At 49.8% G+C, this 20330-nt stretch overlaps 1 protein-coding gene across 1 annotated transcript in view; it reads left to right on the top strand.

Annotated features, from left to right (window-relative positions):
* The first annotated feature begins 763 nt into the window (after positions 1–763).
* LOC149365329 (tetratricopeptide repeat protein 39B-like) overlaps positions 764–20330 on the top strand; it is a 107742-nt gene continuing 88175 nt past the window's right edge. The window contains exon 1 of the mRNA XM_089541950.1: positions 764–1110. Coding sequence (XP_089398076.1) covers positions 1033–1110 — 78 coding nt within the window. The 5' untranslated portion in view covers positions 764–1032. The remainder of the gene's footprint in view (positions 1111–20330) is intronic.

Genomic DNA, 20330 nt, shown 5'->3' with positions numbered 1-20330 from the left:
GGAACGCACGGACAGCAGACTTATGAACGAAAGCAGAGTGCAAATCAATGGCCTCCGAGGGTAGAGCCTACATGCCCGTCGTCACACGTTTGAGGCTACTGCCAAGAGCAAACGCTGTAAAGAGCACCTTCCCGACCGTGCCGGCTACGCGAATTTCGGAGACAGCGAAAGAGCACAGCAGAGGAGAGCCGCCTTCCCTATGAGAAGAGCAACAGCCTCCGACATGGTCTGCAACGTGTCCACGTCGGATCTCGGAGGCCATGGTTGGAAGAGTCAGCCAGCCTCAAGAACCTGCTGGATTCACCTGTAGCGGCCGCCGGCGCCGCCGCGTCTGCAACGGCAGCAAGCAGCAGCAGCCAGACGCTGAGAACGGTGAGGGCCCTGCGGCAGGTTGCTGAGTAGCCCCCCCCCCCCCCTTCTCTTCCGTGGCCCCCCTACCCCAGTACACACACTGCACCCCCCTTCGCGCCCTCGTTTTGTTTTTGCTTGTTTGCATGGCGCGTCCCGTTAGCTCCTCTCCACGGTTTTATAATGTCCCCCTCTCCACGGAGCAGCAGCAGTGAAGCGGTGAAGCGGCGCTCCGCGGAGGGGGAGTGCGTGAGCGTCCTCCTCGCCCGACTGACCCGGACCGAAAAGTCGGGCCGCCCGGCTGCTGAGGCGAGACTCTTCCAGGACGCTAGAAGCCATCGCAACGCGTCGCCGCAGCACCCGCGAACAACTGCCCGGACAACAGCAGCACCTGCCAAGCAACGCCATGCTGCCGCCAGTGGTGGTTCTGTGATTGAAGACTTCGACCCCTCTGCAGTGGCTCTTGCGCACTGTGTGATCTTTTGGTCTTGTGGACGCCACTTCTACATACGCCGTCATCGCGTGCATCCCGACGGTGCTTCTTATCTTGCGATTGTGGGGCGAGCGACTGGTTCCACGCTTTTGGGATCGTCGTGTGCTGGGTGTGCTTTCTGCTGCCCCCCACCCTCCCGCCCCTGTTAATCGCCTCCGGAGGATTTCCACGGTCCGTATCTCACTGCCACCATGTCTTTCTGGACCATGTCCCTGGAGAACGTCAATGAGGCTGCAACTGTGCGGACCTGTCCAGACGAGGACCCTGAGGTAAGTGCCCCGAGCGGCTTCCTTGCTTGGCTTCCGCTTGCGTTAATCACTGCACGTGTTTCGGCATTTATGCGTGAGTGTTGCGTGTGTGAAGTTCTTTAGCCGGGTGATACTCGACTGTCTGCGTCCATTGGTGTTTATGGATGTATGACTTGGCGGAGATACGAATCAGTCGCGCCACGATGCGACAGCTCTTGGAACAGTAACGTGGTTGTCATAAAAAAGAAGAAAAAAGCGACACGTGTTCTGGAAAGCTTATCTCTTCCAAACGGTGCGCAGTCTGTTCTTTACCAATGTACCCCAAGCGGAGGTGCAATCGAGGACTATGTGCAAGATGCAAGCCTTCTCTGTATGAATGGAGCGTTGACAGTTATCGCTGCAGGCTACGCGTACGGAATGTATTGCGGACGCTTACATCGGTTCTCAGAAAACTTCACCGCCTACCAAATGTTTGCTGTTGACTGACGAGCCTCGAGCGTTTGTTGGCAGTGTCAGGGCCAGGACGCCGATTTGCCCGACCTTGGAAGGGCACTCGTGCGTACTTGGGTATTTCTTCGTCTCCGGAGGGCGAGCGATCACTTGTGTGACTGAACGCGGCAAGCTGCATCCCGTTAAAAAAAAAAAAAAAAAAAAAGCGGGATCCGAGAACATATGCGGTTCGACTTGTTAGGTGTATACTTATGGAAGTGGTGTGCGTGGAAATAATGCGCCTTTAACGCGTGGCTCTAAACATAGCGTTTTCACTTGACAGGAGGATGCCGATGGCAAAGACAAATGGAGCGTTTAACTCGAATAAAAGCAAAGGTAAAGTGAACTCAAAACGTATTGGCACCGTCGGTTGAAGCGTTCGTTCATAATTGATATCAGTTGAGTTTGGATAATATTCGCGAGCACCCTCTGGACAATGACGAAAATGATCCTTTTGATGACAAAACTTGCTCAAAGTTGGTCATACCGGTAAGCAAATAATTATGCGAAATTTGTGCAAAGATATACCGTGCACAATGTTGGATAGTTTGTTCGAAAATTTATAGAACACGTTGGTTGTTGAGCCTTGAATGCAACATGGCTGATAGCCCCGCATTCAATATCTCCGCATGAGCTGCATACAGTGCCGAACGGCGGACTCTCTATCGTGGTTTATTATTACAAAAAACAACACGAAAAGGAGGAATTAAGATGTTGCCAGCCGCGGCAATTGCTATCTAATATGCTAAGTACCCGAGCTGCGGCCGGCGGAAATAAAGAGACAGGGAGAGGATAGCAAAAAGTACAGAGGAGAGCGATAGCAATATTTACAACTGTGCAGGGATTCGGGCTTCCGAAATGGGCCAAGACTTCGCATACAGACTTCATTTTCCTCTTATCTCCCTTTTCTCCCCGGCTTTTATATCCCCTCGCTTCTTCTCGAAGTGCAGAGTTGAAAACTGTCCCGGCTAACCTCTCCGACTCTCCTCCTCCTCACCCTAAAAGCGAATAACTCGTATTTCGCTTGCTCCTCTTACGCAGAGATAAAATTTAATTTCGGATTGAATTCAGTTGAATTGCATTATTTTACCCGAACAGCTTGAAGGATTTCCAGGAGTTCCGAAGCAGAAAAAAAAAAAAACCAAGGGAAGGAAAAGTGTGTAGTGAGAAACAGAGTGGAGGGGATTCCGGAGTAGGTGTTGTTTGACCCTTCCATCGCGACCCCATCCTTAGTACTAAGAAATTCAGGAAGTTCCCCAGCGGCAGTGACAGTGAGGGTCCGGCCACAATGGCGGCACAAGTCCGGCTGCAGTTCCTTGCACTCGAAGAGCATCGCTTGCTGCGATGTGAAGGCTTTGACAGCATTGTGTAGCCGGATGTCTGGCGCACATTCCGTTCCTCAAAAGAGTTCCAGCAGGTGGCATTTTTTTTCTCCGCCGCCGCGGTGGCCCAGTGGTTATGGTGCTCGGCTGCTGACCCGAAAGACGCGGGTTCGATCCCGGCCGCGGCGGCTAGAATTTCTTTGGAGGAGAAATTGAACCCCAGGTGGTCGAAATTTCCGGAGCCCTCCACTACGGCGTCTCCCATGCCACACGCGCACAAGAAATGGCAGTAAATGCTTAAGGCCTTAAGTTTGTTAATGCCATTATTTTCGGAGTTTGTGCTACACGTCCACTTTTAATGCCATTATCAAAAGTGACGATGACGATAACGCTTGCAAGGTAGTCAAAAGTTTCATCTTAATATAAATATTCCTAATGAGCAGAATATATCGGGAATGATGTTCAAATGTAATGTAAAAACGATTTTCCAGAAAATACGGCTGTTGCTGCTTTACAAGTCGAAAAAGTAGCCATAAACTCGCATGTCAGCACATAAGTCGAGAGTACCAGTCAATAAGGCTGGTTAAAATGGCGCTCTTCACATCGAAAATGCGGTTTAGGTGCCTCATCTGGCTGAAAGTTAGGAATTAACCATTTTATAGTGGGCTAGGCAGTTGTAACTGACAAAGCTGCATGCTTTTCTGCGTGTGGAATGGGAACGAGAGTGCACATTGCACGGGCGAATGAGTTGTGGCGAACTCAGTCGGTCGCGAATGGCAGTAAGGCTAATGCCATTAAATTTGTGCGTGTGGCACCGCACGAATTCCATTAAAACTTAAGGCAGTAAGCACTTAATGGCATTAAATCTGTCCGTGTGGCACGGGTATACCCGTGCCACACGTCAGCGCTCAGACGATGACTGAACACTTCGGACAGAGCGCGGGCTAACCGGAGGCTCCGAAGTTCGTTAATTCTGTCACACTGCTTGTGAAATTTGTTGATTGCATGCCCAGCGACATTCCGGCTTTCTCTTCATACTGGTTCATTGCAACAGATTTAGTGTCATCTGCGTAGGCTGGCTGTAGCGTGTAAATATGATCAGTGGTCTGTAGCCTAGGCCCACTCACTTAGCGTGCAACCTAGCTGTAGTTTGATGTGATTATAAATACGGAAAATTGCGCGCTTCCGGTTACATCAGGCGGCTCATATATTTTGTGAGAAAAAGAAAGCCTTATGAGAGCTATACGGCACTATCTTCGAAGTGTCTTTGTCCGGCCAGGCTAAGTTCGTTTATTTTATTTGGATTTATATTTTCGAACACAACGGCGCTGGTACCGAAACACGCCCCTGCAGTGTTGCGGTCGCGGATGGCGGAACGATCGCTGCCGGCCGGGAAAGAAGATCGCGCCCAACTGGTTCGCGGCCGCCGCCGCGCACAACACACTCTGGGGGTCGGGACACGGAAGTGGACCGGAAAGCGGCCGTCGCGCCGCTCGCGCTTCGCTGCCGCTGCTGCTGGGGTCAGTTGGCGGCGATTATTTTGTGTCTGTCTGCTCCTGTTTTTCTTGTCATTTTCCCTTTATATCGGACTCCTCCTCTCGTCAAGCGCTGTGCTGTGCATACCTGCAGGCATGGGTGGACGCCCCTTTGCCGGGGCCGCCGAAAGCGCGTTTGCATTCGCAAAGAGCAGGCTGGGTGTAAAGAAGGGCTCGGAAGTGGGGATGGGGTTCCGAGGAACGGCCCGAGTTCGCCCTCGGTCAGCCCTTCACGACAATAAGCACGCTTCACAACTGTAGGTGCGTTTGGTCGTAACAACCAATAGTTTGTTGCAACAAGAATGTCAACAATAGTTGACATGGCGAAGCAATTAAAAGCCGCAGGGGATGGCTTAGTTCACCCGCAAATATTCTGTATTTAAAGAGAGACTAGGCGTCCATGGCAGTCCTATTTCTCCTTCGCTAAGTGTAGACTTAGAGCGAGGTACACAACTAATAGTTAATGGGTGGACAGCGAGCTCATTAACATCATGAATAGAAACGAGTCCGGCACATGTCTAACGTCGTTGCAGCCGTGGTCACGTTATTTCGGCTAATATCTGAAGCTGGTCACTCAGTGTCAGCAGCATTAGATTGCCATTTTCGCTCTCCTGGGGTCCTCCGGCACTTCAAGACAGTGCACTGGAGTCAGTGGACGTTACGCACCCTCCAAAGCAGTACTTTGACCATGATGCTTGGTTATTTAACATGAACATGTAAGTACATTGATTTCATTACCGCTGAGGTGGTAAGTTCAATGGATTTTCAATTGAAGGTAAAAGTAGCAAAGGCCTTGAAAAATTTTTTATAGAAAGTCTAGATTTACCATACAGAAACCCTACAAACTAGAGTATACACAATACAAATCCCACAGACAGTATATAGGAATATAGGAAATCTAAAGATTTACGGTCATTCCCTTTCCCCTGTGTGGAGTAGCAGGCCAGGGCCATGTTACCACCGGCCGACTTCTCCATCTTTCCCTCTGATTAAAATTCATTTCTCTCTATCTCTTTCTACGGCCATTCGCTTTTAGTACGCTTCTTTCTGTCGACTATTAACAGACTAAAATAAATATATAAAAGAAGGTAGTAGTCCATAAGAGGTCTATATACTGTCTACAGGCAATTTTCGCAAGGGCAGGAAGTCAGGTGGGCAGATCTGATTGGTGGGACATTTGGCCTGTAGTTTACACTCGTGGGATGACGATGATGTGATCAGGTGGTAAGCACGGCTATTACGGAGCCTGAGTGAGCTGCTTGACCCAGTGTGAAGGGATGACGCCGAGCTGCCACCATCCAGAGTGCGAGTTGGTATTGCCAACTGTGTCAGCGCACACTGCGGTGTCGTGTTTGTTTGCCGCCGCTACTGTTCATGCGCTACGCACGCGGATGACCTAAATATAAGCTGTGGCTGCGATACGGGAGTTGCGCTCTCACGGCGTGGATCACGACGTCGATGACACGGGGTTTGCGTAAGCTGCGCGTGCTTGCGTCGTGACACCTCACTTTGCACGTCACGAGAAACTGTGCTGACAGCGCGGAACCGTGCTTCGCGTTTCCTGCACACCGGCGCTTCACGTCATTTAAGTTGCCATCATCCAGATGCGATTGGCACGATTGAACGTGTTCGTCTGTGTCGTGCAAGCCGTACATGGTCACTTCAGCAGTGGGTACGTGTTTATAGCTGTCAATAGTTGTCGCTAAGTTATTTTTTCTATTTTTTTGCTTACTTCGAATCCTTGCAATGTTTTCATCCTGGGACCTCTCGAGGCCGGTATAGCTTGAACGCTTTCAAAAGTTTCCCGCTCGTTGCAGGTCACGTGGGGACCTCGAAGCTCTCCAAAAAAAAAAAAACCCTACAAATAAGCAAAAACAAAGGGCCTATCAGCGCCAAATGATGCGCAAACAGGACGAACGCGAAAACAAAAAAAAAAGTTATTTAATGCTGGAGAGGGAATAAGGTGGGGTCCGCAAAACACTTCTAAGAAATGGTCTCCGCACCTCCGAATCGAAAATCAGCCGAGCTAGTATTCAGCCTTCCTCAACTACGATCTCCCCACTTCGCTGTTCGCGTTTAATTCGACGCTGATATAGTGCGTCTCCTCCAGTTATATAACACGACGTCGAGAACAAGTTCGAGGGCGCGCCGCCTTTGAGCGAAACTACAGTTTTTTCCACGACCAATTTTCGCGTCCAGCTTGGACACTTCGACGGCTGCCCCGTTAGCCCGGACTTCCACGTAATGTAGGAGAGCAGGACAGGGATACAATCTCGCGACGGCAGGCGTAGGAGACGCGGAGAGATACCTTCCCTCCCTCTCCGGTGAGGAAGGCAGGCAGGCGCCGGTCTATTAACGGGTGTGTCGCTTGACGGGCGCGGAAACGCCGCGGGCCCGTCACAATCTTCGTCGTCGTCGCGCTACCGGAGACGACGCCGGAGCCGTACTTCCTTCCTGGTTGAGGCCCCTCGCGGTCGAGAGCCAGCGCATCGGGGAGACCCTCCCCTGCATACCGCGCGAGCCTCAGGCCTCGATATCGGTTGTGTACATTACCGTATATAGCATCGACAAGACATGTCTACCTCTGTGTGCGCGGAGGTAGACATATGTGGTGTGTCGTGACGTGCTTGCAGAAGACTATAATGTCTTATTTATTCATTTAGGCTGCAATTCCTGCAGTGTCGTGAAGGCTCAATGCAAAGAGGGGGGCATACGCACAGAAGTCGTACAAACAACATCAGAGCCGCTGCGGTGGCTCACTGGTTACGGTGCTCGGCTGCTGACCTGAAAGACGCGGGTTCGATCCCGGCCGCGGAGGTCGAATTTCGATGGAGGCGACGTTTTAGAGGTCCGTGTACTGTGCGATGTCAGTGCACGTTAAAGAACTCCAAGTGGTCGAAATTTCCGGAGCCCTTCGCTAGGCTTCCCTCTTAGCCTGAGTCGCTTCGGGATGTTTAAACCCCCATAAAACCAAACCAACATCTGCGAGTCATTCGTTCAAGATAAATATCAGAGAATGACAGGGATTTATTTTTTCTTTTGTCATTTGTATAAGTTTACAAGCCGATTGAGTCATGGCTTGTCTGCTACTGCTGCTTTGTAAAATAGGGGCTGCGGCCTCGTCAAGCTGTCTTTGACAGCTTTTTCTGCAGCTCCTCTGTCCATGTACTTTTGAGGCAAACATAAATTTATTATTATTCTCATTATTATTATTTCTCCTCCGCCTCACTGTTATTTTGTAGTTTGTAGCCTGCTGTGCAAAAGCGGTGGAGGCTGGTGCTTATTGTTTTTCAGTATTTTTTTGGCCAGCAGCTAACTACACAATGTGTGTCTGTAGCTCCTTATATGCCCGCTGCGTGATTGTCTGTAAGTACGCACGTTTTGTGATCAAACTAGACCCAAATTTTAAACTAAATGCCAGGATAGTAATGGTACACTTCTGAAAACGAGAACCCTTTTAGTATTCCTGGCTACTTATCTACCACGATCTCGAAGCACTGTTCCTTCATTAACGAGTTAAGGATAATTGCCCACAGCGCTGCTTTGGCAAGTAAAGCCAATATAATTGCTCCATTGAGAATAATTGCTTCAGCTTGTATCCGCTGCATATACGCGCACAAAGCTGCAGAATGTTTCTCAGGGGCTCTCCCGCATTTCATCATTCATTCACGTACGTTCAGAGATTCGGAATTCGATTGCTATCATGTAATTACAAAAAAAAAATCTTAGTGCACGAGGCAACATCGAAATACCATGTCTTCTAGCAAACAACGTGGCTAGAAATTCCTAAATTAATGCTTATTAAAGTCAAGTGTTAAACTTCTTCAAGTCAACGTTATACGAATATGACTCATTTGCCTATTTCTAAGTTCCTGCTTAGCTGTTAGTAATAGTAGCAAGTGCCGCTTCCTTTACGAAAATGACACATTTTTCAATATGAATTTCTGAGAATAATAACAGCAGAAAACTGTACTCCGTTTCATACATAGCAGGAAACGCTGCGGAGGTTGCTGAAGTAGTGCGTCCGCGAAATCGTATTACTCCGCCACATATCCTTCGTTCTTCTCAAAACTCCGGTCATTGTTTGGACGAATACAAAGAGCGGTATAAAACGATGTTGTAGCATTGAAAATCCTGGTCGAAGCTGTGAGGTGCTTAGTGTTCGGGCTCTCTAACCATAATTTTTACGGAGTGTGAACTACTTTTTGGGCGCGGATTCAGTAGCGGCGACTCACCCTATCAGCCGCGTATCATACTGCCACGTGTACTCCTTGCTTCTCGAAGTCTCGACGAGTCGCAGGACGAAAATCTGGCAGGAGGTAAAACGAAGTCCAGGAGGTGCCAGTCACGACACAAGATTTGTCGCAACGAAATATGCTTGTGTTCGCTTTGGTTGTATGGCGAACTACTATTTGCGTGCGGACTCAGCCTGCGCGAACAGGCGCGCTAGCTTTGGCAGCGTGGTTTGGTATGTATGAAACGGAGTAAGGGCAGAAGACCCTGAAGGCTACCACGGAAGGCCTAGCGCGCGAAGAGGAGGATGTTCTAAACGTCCGCGGAGCTCGTCGCGTACCGCCTGCGCTATGCTAGGGTCAGAAACGGAGCTTCCCTGTGCGGCCAGCGACGGTCGGGTGGCCGCGTTTCCGATCCAAGCGGACTTACAAACACATCATTGAAATGTATTTCTTTTCCTCAGCGGATAAAGCCGTGTGACACATGGGGAGTGCGGTGGAGCCTGTCAACGTGCCCACATTCACGTCGGGTGGATTGCGTAGCTTGACGCTGACGACAGGTTGCCCGTTGCGTGCGCGTCGCAAGCCCTGCGCCTGTCGTCCCCCTCACCCTTCCTCTTCTCTGCCACGTGTACGCACAGCGAGGTTGGAAGAAGAGACAACCGAAACGAGCTCTGTCTGCATTTGCCCGCATCCGCAGAGTACCAGGTGTGCGCTGCAGAATGAAGAACCCGTTCCAGCTCGCCCTCTGCAGCATCTTCTCGAAGGCAGCATCCGGAGCTGCTCCGCAGCTTTCAGCGATCCACCTCTGGGAAGACCGAAAACGCCTCCGCCGAATTTGTTTTTCCAGCAACTTCGCCCACTGCTCGTCAGTCACCAAAGGTGCTCCCCGGTTCACACAGGCGCCGGCGACCGAGCCCCTCCTTCCCTTCCTCAACCTCAGACGCAAAGAAACGTAGTAGTCTAATCCTTCCTGTCATAAACCGCGGGACGAGTTACTCCCCTTCTCTAAACAAAGGCGCAAACACAAATCTATTTCCAGCCTGCACACCACCACGCGTATATGGGACTGCGGTTTCTTCGCCGCTGCCGGTCAACGCGTGGTTCCGCGAGCAGTATTTAGAGGAAGGAAGGGGTAAGGGGAAGTACGGTACAATGCGTATGCAGGCCGGTTGCAGGCGGAAACAACAAACAAATCTGCGCGGCTTCCCAGCATCACTGGGCACGGGGCGTAGGCGGAAACCGTGCAGTGGATGCAAGTGAAGGCGCAGGAGTGGAAAGGGAACCAAAGTCTTACGAGTGGAGGCGGTGGGGTGTGCATGCAGCGAGCCGAGTTCAGCGCCTCGGCTAGCGGCCCGGAACTCGAGGAAAGAAACAGCCGAGCAGGAAAGCCTAGGGACAGAAATTATACGAAGATGGAAAGAAAAAAAGAAGTCCTCCGATGCTGTCGTCGTACAGTCGTCCCCTTCGTCGGGCTTCAGCACTTCCGCGCTCTTTCGCCATTTACTTGTTTTATTGGTTTCTCTTTTCTCGAATTCTTTTCCCGCGCTTGTGTCGTTTTTTTTTTTTCGTTTCTTTTCTATAGACCTGCTTTCCGGCTATCGCGCCGCTGCATCGCTACGGCGTCGCGACGCACCAAGCTTCCTTATTAGGCATGCGAGAGGGACTATTTTCCCTGTCCCCAGGCCCGCTATATACAAACGCGCCGTTTCTCGTTCCTTCGGCAGAGCCCTTCGAGAATAAGCGTGAGCCAGCTACAGGCCCTACAGATGCCTCCGGGCGGTGCTTTTCGGGAACGGCGAATCGGCTGCACGTACTGAGTGGGGTGTCGCGCGGCTAAGAGGTGTGTCCCCTGGATTTAATTAATTGCTGTTCTTGTAGCGATAGGGCGCTAATGTGTGGCGAGCATGTGTGTTAGCATACACTTTGTGCACAACCTCGTCGACAGACCGGACAACACGGTTGTGGTGACTTCCTTCTTGTTTGTGGAGTATGAGGACTCCCAGGGATTTGTATGAATGTTCCGTAATGAATGGTCATTCTACATATGTGGGCATTAAACCATTAAGTTATGGCGGCATATCTTTAAGGCGTAAGTTAAGTCTCTCCTCCATTTTTTTTTTCCTACCGTGTAGTGGCTGAATTGTGGAAACGCTCAAAAGCTCTGGATGTTGAGGGGAAACACCTCGTTCTCATCTTTCAGGACCTTTCGGTCTCAAGGGGAGAGGTATTTGCTGTACTAATGGTCCCAGAAAAGAAAGAAAAAGAGTAAGAGACAGACAGACAAAGAAGGAAGTCAATGAAGGGAAGGAAAACAAAAAAAAACAAACTAAGCAGCAAGTGAAAGAGAGAAAAAAAGAAAATCGAAGAAACGGAAATGCAGAAAAAGATCAGAACCACAAAAATTAGGGACATAAAACAAGGCAGAGTGATAGGAAAAAAGCAAGAAAGGCAGAAATGAAAGAAAGAAAGAAGGAAGGAAAGAAAGAAAGAGAAAGAAAGAAAGAAAGAAAGAAAGAAAGGAAGGAAGGAAGGAAGAAAGAAAGAAAGAAAGAAAGAAAGAAAGAAAGAAAGAAAGAAAGAAAGAAAGAAAGAAAGAAAGAAAGAAAGAAAGAAAGAAAAAAAGAATGCAGAAATGAAAGAAATAATGAAATAAATAAGGAAGGAAAGAAGGAAGGAAAAAGAAAGAAAGAAAGAATGCAGAAATGAAAGAAAGGAAGAAAGAAAGGAAGAAAGAAAGAAGGAAAGAAAGAAGGAAAGAAAGAAGGAAAGAAAGAAAGAAAGAAAGGAAAAGAAAGAAAGAAAGAAAGAAAGAAAGAAAGAAAGAAAGAAAGAAAGAAAGAAAGAAAGAAAGGAAGAAAGAAAGAAAGAAAGAAAGAAAGAAAGAAAGAAAACAACCGAACAAACAAAACAATGAAGTAATGTAGTGGGCGAAATTAAAGAAAGGGGGATAATTCCGCCTTGCACGGCATCCTATACTGCCATGACCCTGTATAAGTGTCCTCTCGTGGACTGCCATACGTGGTCTTCGTGGTGGTCTTCACTACGCAGCGATCTCGGCAGAGCGGAGAAAGAACAGAACAACGCGCAGCTCGATCGCCCATTCCCCATGCACGCACCAGAGCGGGTCGTTCACTCCCGACGACGGCACGTGCGCCGCGGTCGCAGTCGGCGCGATTAACCCACTTTTCCATTCGTCTTGGGCGTACTTGTCGAGCTCCGTCAGCGGTAGGTAGCCCGCCGAATGCGCTATCTCCGAGGTGCGGCCTGCGCGAAACAGGCGCTTCGCGCGGGCGGAAAAGCGGCCGCTCTCGTCCAGTCCGCGCGCTGTGTGTTCCGTCCATCTCTCCGTATAACAAGCGGCGTTATTCGACTCAGACCGCGTGCGGTACGACCCGATTTGGTCGTAGAATCTGGCGTTTTTTGCCGCGCAGCGTAGCAAGTTTTCTTTACTGAGAACACCGTTCTGCAAGAGACAGATAGAGAAAAAGTACTTTACTTTATTCAGGAACTCTGGGTTTTGGTTCCGAGGAAAGGAAATGGCACAGTAACTGTCTCACATATCTCGCTGGTCACCCGAACCGCGCCGTATGTGAAGGGATAAAGGAGGGAGTGAAAGAAGAAAGGTGTACTTGCCATAATAATTGGAGCAAGTACATCTTGGGGTCACTCTACGCGATCAGAAATGCCGAGCGGCTCACCGGACAACATCCAACAACATATTAAACTATGTTCTACTTAACGCCTGCAAATGAAACTTGCTAGAAAGCATCTCTTTACGCGCATGAAACAAGTTATATCATTTGTTTGCGTTCGAAATTTTGCGTCTGTACCCATGTAAAGAAGAAATGGGTACAGCTCCGTGCATTTTTTTTTTTTTTTTTGCTCCTAGACAGAGTGAACTGTTTGCCTCTTTGAAGGCTATGCTGATGTGTGGTCGGCATCGAAATATGCATTTACTGCTGAGAAACTTGGATTTTAAACCGGAACATTTTATTTCGCCACTGAATTCAAACTCGTGATGTCAATACCGAAAGAGACTCCATTACTTAGGAAGAAGGCGAATGGCAGTATGGCGTATTGCTCGGGAATACGCATTCAAAGAACTGTGCTGACGTCATCGTAGTTTGTGAAAACGGCCGCTGGCGGCGATACCTCTATTTGAATGCTTGCCCTTTTGCAGCTTATAAGAACTCCGTTTTCAGTGAGAGTAGTAGTGTGTCATTCGAACGCGGTAATCAAACCATACACGCCGACTTCAGTTTATTCGCAGTGTCCCTTTAACTAGACTAGAGAAGTAGGACGGGAGGGTTGGCGGTAGTACGGCAACCGCTGGTGCGTACGGACAATGCTGAAGGTTAGTGTATGAACCAGGAGGACAGCCTGGAATAGCCCTAAGGTGATACGAGACGTGGGTGGAATGAGAGGAAGAAGATTTACTGACGGATTATCAAGAGTTCCGAAGGGAGGCGGATAAAAATAATTTGTTCAAGCTTCCATTGAAGAAATGTGTGAAGATGGAGGGAAGACATGGATCAACTTAGTGGAAACTTTTTCCAGAAGTAAACTGCTGAAGGATTGCTCAAGGGTTTGATTAATCAGGCGGATGCAGAGATAGTGGGAAGAAGGAGGATTTATTGAATAGCTGTTAAAAGAATTTACTGAAGGATTTCGTTTTGCAGGTTCCATCTTGATCCACCCACTAATCAAACCCAATCCATTTTCTGGGGGTGGGCCTACTTCCAGAATTTTTGTGGGGTAGGACAACTTCCAAATTTTGGGGGTAGTCCGATTCTCAAACAGTGCGATGCCACCGATGGTCACGTGTTGTTGATGATTTCACGGCCCTCTTAATCGCATTCACAGATTGCGGGGAGTCTTCGTACCATGACATGGTTTACGCAAAAAGCGGCGCTAAAATACAGAGGCAACACACACGAGACAGGACTGGCGCCAACTTCCAACTAAGTTTATTCCTGGAAAAAACCACTTAATAACCACACGAGCAGGCAAAAAGATACAACCAAAACAGATACAGAGTGATTCAACAAAGACACGTGCCAAAAGGACAAAAGCAAAAAAAAAAAATAGCTGCAGCCACATGGCCACTCACTGCAAAAGCTGCAAATGCCGTCCCGGTTTTGAAAGCACTAAATTAGTTGCAAGGTCTAAAGACAGATTAGAGCGTGAAATAATAGAAGCATATTACATCAAGCAGAGGGGCCATATCTGCATAAGCTAGCCATCTGTGTCGCTGTCAGATGAAGAGAGTAGCTTTCTTAGTGGGTCTCTGTCAGCGTTATAACCTTTGCTTTTGTCCTTTTTGGCACGTGTGTCTTTGTTCAATCACCCTGTCTCTGTTTTGGTTTTATCTTTTTGCCCGCTCGTGTGGTTATTAAGTGTTTTTTTTTTCCCCCCATGAATAAACTTAGTTGGAAGTTGGCGCCAGTCCTGTCTTGTGTGTGTTGTCTCAGTCTTTTAGCGCCAGTACACTTTTTGCGTAAGCCATGTCATGGTATACAGCCAACTAGCTCAAATCAAAGTCTTGCTCTTCATACCACTGCTGGCGCTGTGGTGCAACGATTAAGCGATGCGCCATCACCCCGGCAAGTAACTGTTTCAAACACACCCATCGGCGGGGCTTGTGCAAACCAAGCTGCTCTTCCCGAGCTCCCGTATGGCTCATGCCTGCAGCCACGGTGGGCAGGTGGCAATTGCATTGAATTTATTTAAATTAATTTCATTGCCACGGGGGACAGGTAGCTCACAAGACGGTGGGCTGGTTGCCACGCGCCTCGGTGGCTATGATCTGATGCCGTCGCAGGGTCACGTGACCTCTTTCGACCAATCATTATTTAACTGCCGCGGTGGGAAGGTCATCATGACGTCACAAGGTCACGTTACCTCTCAACCAGCCTAGGAATTTCATGACGGAGAAGCCGGAATTTTTTTGTGCGACAACGTAATTGCTTTCGAGCTAATAACAATAAGTCTACAAGCAAGCTCAGATGTTGTTGACATCAGAATTCGATTAGTTCTATTTCCAAGCAACGTCAGAGCAGCGAACTACGCGATTCAATATTTGGCACCATCGGCAAGACTTCAGCGCAGTGGCTGACTCGCAGCCTGCGCCAGACGCAAGTCGAATTTCCGGTTTACCCAACGCGTTCTCTCCCGGCAAATACTAACGAATGAATAGAGAACAAAAAAAATGGCTGTGGTTTAGCTTGGTTAAGCCCCGGTAATTGCGAAAGCAATATCCGTAGCTACGCCATGGTTCAGCTGGTAGTGTAGCTGGTGGTGGTACTTGTGGTTAGACTTGTGGTGATGCATCGGTTATACAATCCAATCCAATCCAATATGCTAAGGTCATTGGTAGCTACCGGCCTCGCTACGCGACGGGCTGAAAGTGCAACTAGTATTGCTTTCGCAATAAAACGAAAGTAAAGGGATGTGCCTTACTCGATCAAGGAAAGTCACGCGAATGGCAAGAGCAGTCCCGCAGTCTGTCGGAGTCGTACCGCACCTGCTCCACTATAGTGGAATATCGTCGAAAATTGACGTCATTCAAGCCGAGCTCCATCAAATCGAACATAAAGAGAGGAGATTTGTTGTAAGCACCGGAGGATACTGTGAGAACGGCTGAGACAATGCCATGAAAGTGGGCCACTCCGTCTACAAACTCTTTCTCAAATCCCTTCCATTTTCCTTCTCTCCACTTTCCTCTGTCCATGCATTCACCGCTCACGCCGGCGGAAGTGCGGAAGGAAGAATCGCCGCCGGAACCGGAACACATTGCGTAACCGCTGTCCGCGATCTTCGTTCGTAAGCGGATTGCGTGATCCCGTGTAACAACGCTCTTGAGTCAGACAGTGGGGGGAGCGTTATTGGCCAGCGTGTCGGTCGTGTGTGTGTGTGCTTCCTCGTCCGGACCTAGCGGCTCGGCGCTGCGGGGGGCTTACCCTCTTTCGTTCCTCTGAATTATGGATCGGCGCCCTCCAAGAGCGCTTTCCAGAGAGATATGGAAGAGGAGGATACACGAGTGGAGAGTAGCGCGAGCTCCGTTCGTGCACCGGGCATGGAAGAACCGCCGCTTCGATGAGCTGCGCCTGCAGTGTCCGGCTGGCTGGTTGGCTGAATGGCCGGCGGGCTTATCGGCCCTGTTGTGTAAGTGTGCGGCTACCGCTTCCCCCTCCCCTCTTCTTCGCTGTTTATTTCATTCTTTTTCTTCCGCCAGTTCCTCGCCATGCACGCGGTCCGGAAGTAAACGGTTGCGCGGAGGGAAACTGCCGCCACTGACGCCGCACCGTTGTTGTGGAACACTTCCGGTGCCACCATTAGCGGCCGCTTCCTGACTGCCCTCGTCCCGTTGCGGTGGCCGATAAGAAAAGAAATCGGGCTTCCATTATTTTTTTTATTCTTCTTCCGTTCCGGTGCCAGAGGAAAATGGCCGTGTCCTCCACCCGTGTGCCGAATGCGAAGTTACCTGCTGCAAAGAAAGTGTGTTTGTGTGTGTGTGGAGCGCGGGGACGAGACTACGTTATACATATATGTAGCAGTATTGCCAAATCAGTTTCTTCTTTGGCTTGGTTGCTGGAATCGTGACTGACTATATCTGTGTAGAGCTATCTACGGTTTCACTGTCCGCCTTATCTTTTAACTACAAGAACTATGTCGAGATAAGGTCTGCGGTGAAGGCCGGTGAAGATGCGAGGTGGAGCAGTTGTTACTTGGGTATTGCGTAACGTGTTCCCTCTCAGGCTGCCTTGTTCGGATGCCGCGGCTGTGGACAGGCGTTTTTTTCTTTCGTCGCTTGCTTTAGCTGCACAGCTTCTCTAAAACGAGTTGTGGGTTACGGCAGCCTCAGTTAGAGATGTGCCGTTGTGGCCGTCATACTTTACTACGTCGTACTTTACAGGGATTAGTTTTACGGCTTTTTGCCTCTCAATAACACTCCTTCCGGCCTTGAGCGATGATCCCGTGGCGCTGTTAATACTAGACATTGGCTATACGTCTGTCTATGAGTTTGCTTTCCTTCTATGGACGTCAAGCCAATAATGACTTACTGGTGCGCTAACTTAGGAACAGACAACACAAAGAATACACTACGAGACAGTCACAGCCAAGCCAACGGAAGGCAGTTTGACAATTCGTCGTTCGTCCTGCCTACTAACTATTCTCTGATAAGGCGAGTGTTGAGTGCTGAAGGCGTCACCTACTGGTTTCTGCTGTCGGTTGATGGATACTTTGAGCTTATCTTCGACCTCACACATGATCATGTTAAAGAGGTTGGCGCTGTCGATATCTGAATACCGCGTGGCGTACCTACATCTACAGGAAGAAGGGCACAATTGAATATTTTCTGGCCTCCGCCTGCCAATTAGTTTGCGTCGTCAATTACCAAATGGTTTCTGTCAAGATGACCACAGCTACAGTGAGGGGCTTGGACACTCGTTACGCACTTTCAGCCGTTCATTGTACTATGTGGCTGAAATTCAAGTGTGGCAACCATTCAGCGCTGGTGTTCGGTATCTGGGTATAGGAGCATCGACTCTTGCGATGGATAATGAAAGAGGACACATAGGAGTACCGCACAAGCACAACGAAACATTTCACCGAATTCTCGTACCGTCTTCCTTCGCGTCCACCTCGTGTGCCTAGCGCAAAGCATTCGATAACTCCAGACTTCCTCTGGGCACAGGTGCAGCGTACAGAGACGGGGCAGTGTGCATCCTGTCTAGTAGCGGCCTCTCGTAACCGGCCCTGTTTCGCTAAACGTTATCGCAGGCACAGAATCTTGCTCGTCTATTCCTCCTTGGCTTTCATGGTTCCTTCCATACTCCCTGTAAGTCTTTGTACAAGGCTTGGCTCTTCTCGGAGCCTGTTATAAACTGTGCTGCCTTTGGAAAGGGGACTGGCATTGTTCGCTCCCGACGCTTGCCTCCTGAAGTGGAGCGCGGCCACTGAACGGGGAAATGCGCCTGGGGAACGCGTGAGCCGCGGCCGTCTCTATATATCGCTTCCTTTGTCTCTTCCTGGTCACTTTGCTTGCTTCGCCGCAAAGCCATTTAGCTTCTCGCGCAACTCCAGAACAAGCAAACGAAGGCGACGATGAAACGAAGAAGGAAAGAAAGAGGAAACAGTGATGCTGCAGAAGAAGAAGAAGAAAGAAAACTAATTCGCTCTGGGTTAGCCGGCCAGCTCTGTATACTCGTATAGCTTTGGGCTGACCGAGCTCGTAAGCATACGAGAAAGTCGTTGGCCATTTTCTCTCTGCCGCCGCTTCGCCGGGAAGTGTCCGGGAAGCTGTGGTTCGTATAGAGTGCCGCGCGTACGAAACGATGGTTGCCGCATTTGGGCGGTGTTGCAGTTCGAGCGCGTGCGTTATTCGCGATCGTTCCCTAGATTGCACGGACCGTTTTCTCGCGTGCAATCACGCGCCGTCGACTTGGCGCAGTGGCGCCATCTATAGCAGCGTCTAAGCACGAAACCTTGCCGCCTTGATCGTATGTGGAACGCTTGGTTGCACGCCGCACGTGTTTGTTCAGGGTGTCTTGCATAGGCTTCCGCCTTCATCTCGTTTATCCAAAGCGAGGTCCACGTGTCCCCCACAAGACTGTTATATCGCGCCTTTCCTTTTTCATAGCCTCACACTTATTTCTTCATTGTTATATTTAAGTGCATGTTCTCACGCAACACATGAACTCTGGCCCCGTTAAGAGACGAACAGTTCAACGTATTCTGTGAATTGTGGAGTTTTCAACTTCAAGAAGCGACACATGGGCTGTGAAGGACACCGTAGTGAAAGGCTCCAGATTAGCTTAAAGGGGTGGAGACACCAAATTTGTGGTTCGCGCGTTCTTAGTTTCAAACGTTTCTTATGGCTCCAGGAAGCATGATTCACACTCAAAGATTCATATATTCACAGTGAATAATTTATTATAGCATTTTTAGGTGAACGATTTTCGGTTTCGGTTTCGGAACGCCGAGTTGTACAGTGACGTCACAGAGGGGGAAGATCAACTGCTTCGCTTGGTCACGTGGGCCCACAAAAGTTGTGACGCACCTACTGCTGCATCGTCTGCTTTCTCACACACGTGCTGACCAGCGCATGAAAGCAAACAACTGCATGTCTAGTCCCAGCAGCTCGGTTTCTGACAGATCTCATTCCAATGAGTGAGGACGTCGACTTTTGTTTTTTGTTCGCGCGCTAATATCGCCTTCGCGGGTTCGCGTGAGGATGCGAAACACTTTGCAAAATGCCAGTAAGCATCGCTGCGCCGCTCTACCCAAACTGCGCCCACAACCGCGGTGTCACACTTCGCTGCCGTGCAGCAGTACCTGAGCGCTGCTTGGGATGGTGTACAAATATCACAAGAAAAGACAAGATCGCCTTGTTATCAGAACTCGAGCAGCGACAAAGCATGTCTGCTTATGTTGGGAGCTTTCGGCAACGGCACCACTCGCGGGCGCTCCGGGCGACGAGCTCTGCTGCTGCCTGGCTGCCGTGGTCGTCGCTAGGCCTATAGCCTGTTTACCAAGCGGCCGGCGCTTCGGAAGTCGCCTGCGCTATAATAAAAGGCCTACTTTTCACAAATAGCTGTAGTGTTAACAGAATCATCTCACAATAAAATAATAGTATGGTCAATCTCCTCTACGCCTTCGGCAGCGGAGCGAGCGGGCGCCAGGCGAGCCGGACACCAACGTCGCGCCAGCGGCAGCTGCTAGGCGCGGTTGTGAGAAATTTGCTCATATCACAGTTGTTACCTCTACTAGCAGCTCAGTATTGGTCAGCGATCCTCAAAAATGACACTTTTTTCACATTTCTTGTCCCATGGTTTATTATTTACGTCAAGAACACTCTTTAGCTCGCTTTTATGACGTCGGCGGATGGTATCCAGGCTGACCTACCGGCCGGCAGACTCGGCGTACTTCACGTCCGCACAAGAAAATACAAAACAGCCATGCTACCAGAAAGGATGCTTTCTAGATTCGAGATACGACAGCATGACTGTGCTAAAAGTGGACCTTTCGGCAGCGACACTGCCTGCGGCAACGCCGGCCGACGACCTGCGCGCTGGTCCCAGACTGCCCTAGTCGTCGCTAGGCCTAGCTGCTTTCGCATTGACTCCGCAGCTGAGGGCGCTTCGGGACTGGCCAGCGCTCAGAAACGTGCTCCGCTCGGCACCCCTTTACTGTGAACTCGTCCCATAATAAAATATATGTTCGATTTCCACGACGTCTTCAGCAACAGAGCTAGCAGACGGCAGGCGAACCGGCTATGGGATGAAATTTGCTTGCATCGCAGTCATCACTTCTACCAGGAACTCGGTATTTGCCAATGATCGTCAGAAACGATGCATTTTTGATATTCATATATCCCAGGGTTTGCTATGAACGTGAACAAACAATACTATCGCGTTCTTCAGATGCCGGCGGTCGGCACGAAGACTGGCGCAGGCCGCCCGGCTCCAAGGAGTGCGCCCTATACGTCGTCATGATGCTGCCGCTCTCCGCGCTCGTATTGCCTGCCGCTTCCCGTCGTTGCGTTTGCCGCGAGCGGCCCGCCGTTGACATCTAGCAGGCCGGACGCAGGCGACGAGCTGCGATCGGACGTTGCGACGCTGTTCGCAACAGCGCGCCGCAAACCGAGCGAGTGGCGG

The sequence above is a fragment of the Amblyomma mixtum genome, chromosome 1 (assembly GCF_055824585.1).
Source record: "Amblyomma mixtum isolate Tamu chromosome 1, ASM5582458v1, whole genome shotgun sequence".
NCBI classification, from domain to species: Eukaryota; Metazoa; Arthropoda; class Arachnida; order Ixodida; family Ixodidae; genus Amblyomma; species Amblyomma mixtum.
This window is presented reverse-complemented; position numbering and strand designations above follow the sequence as displayed.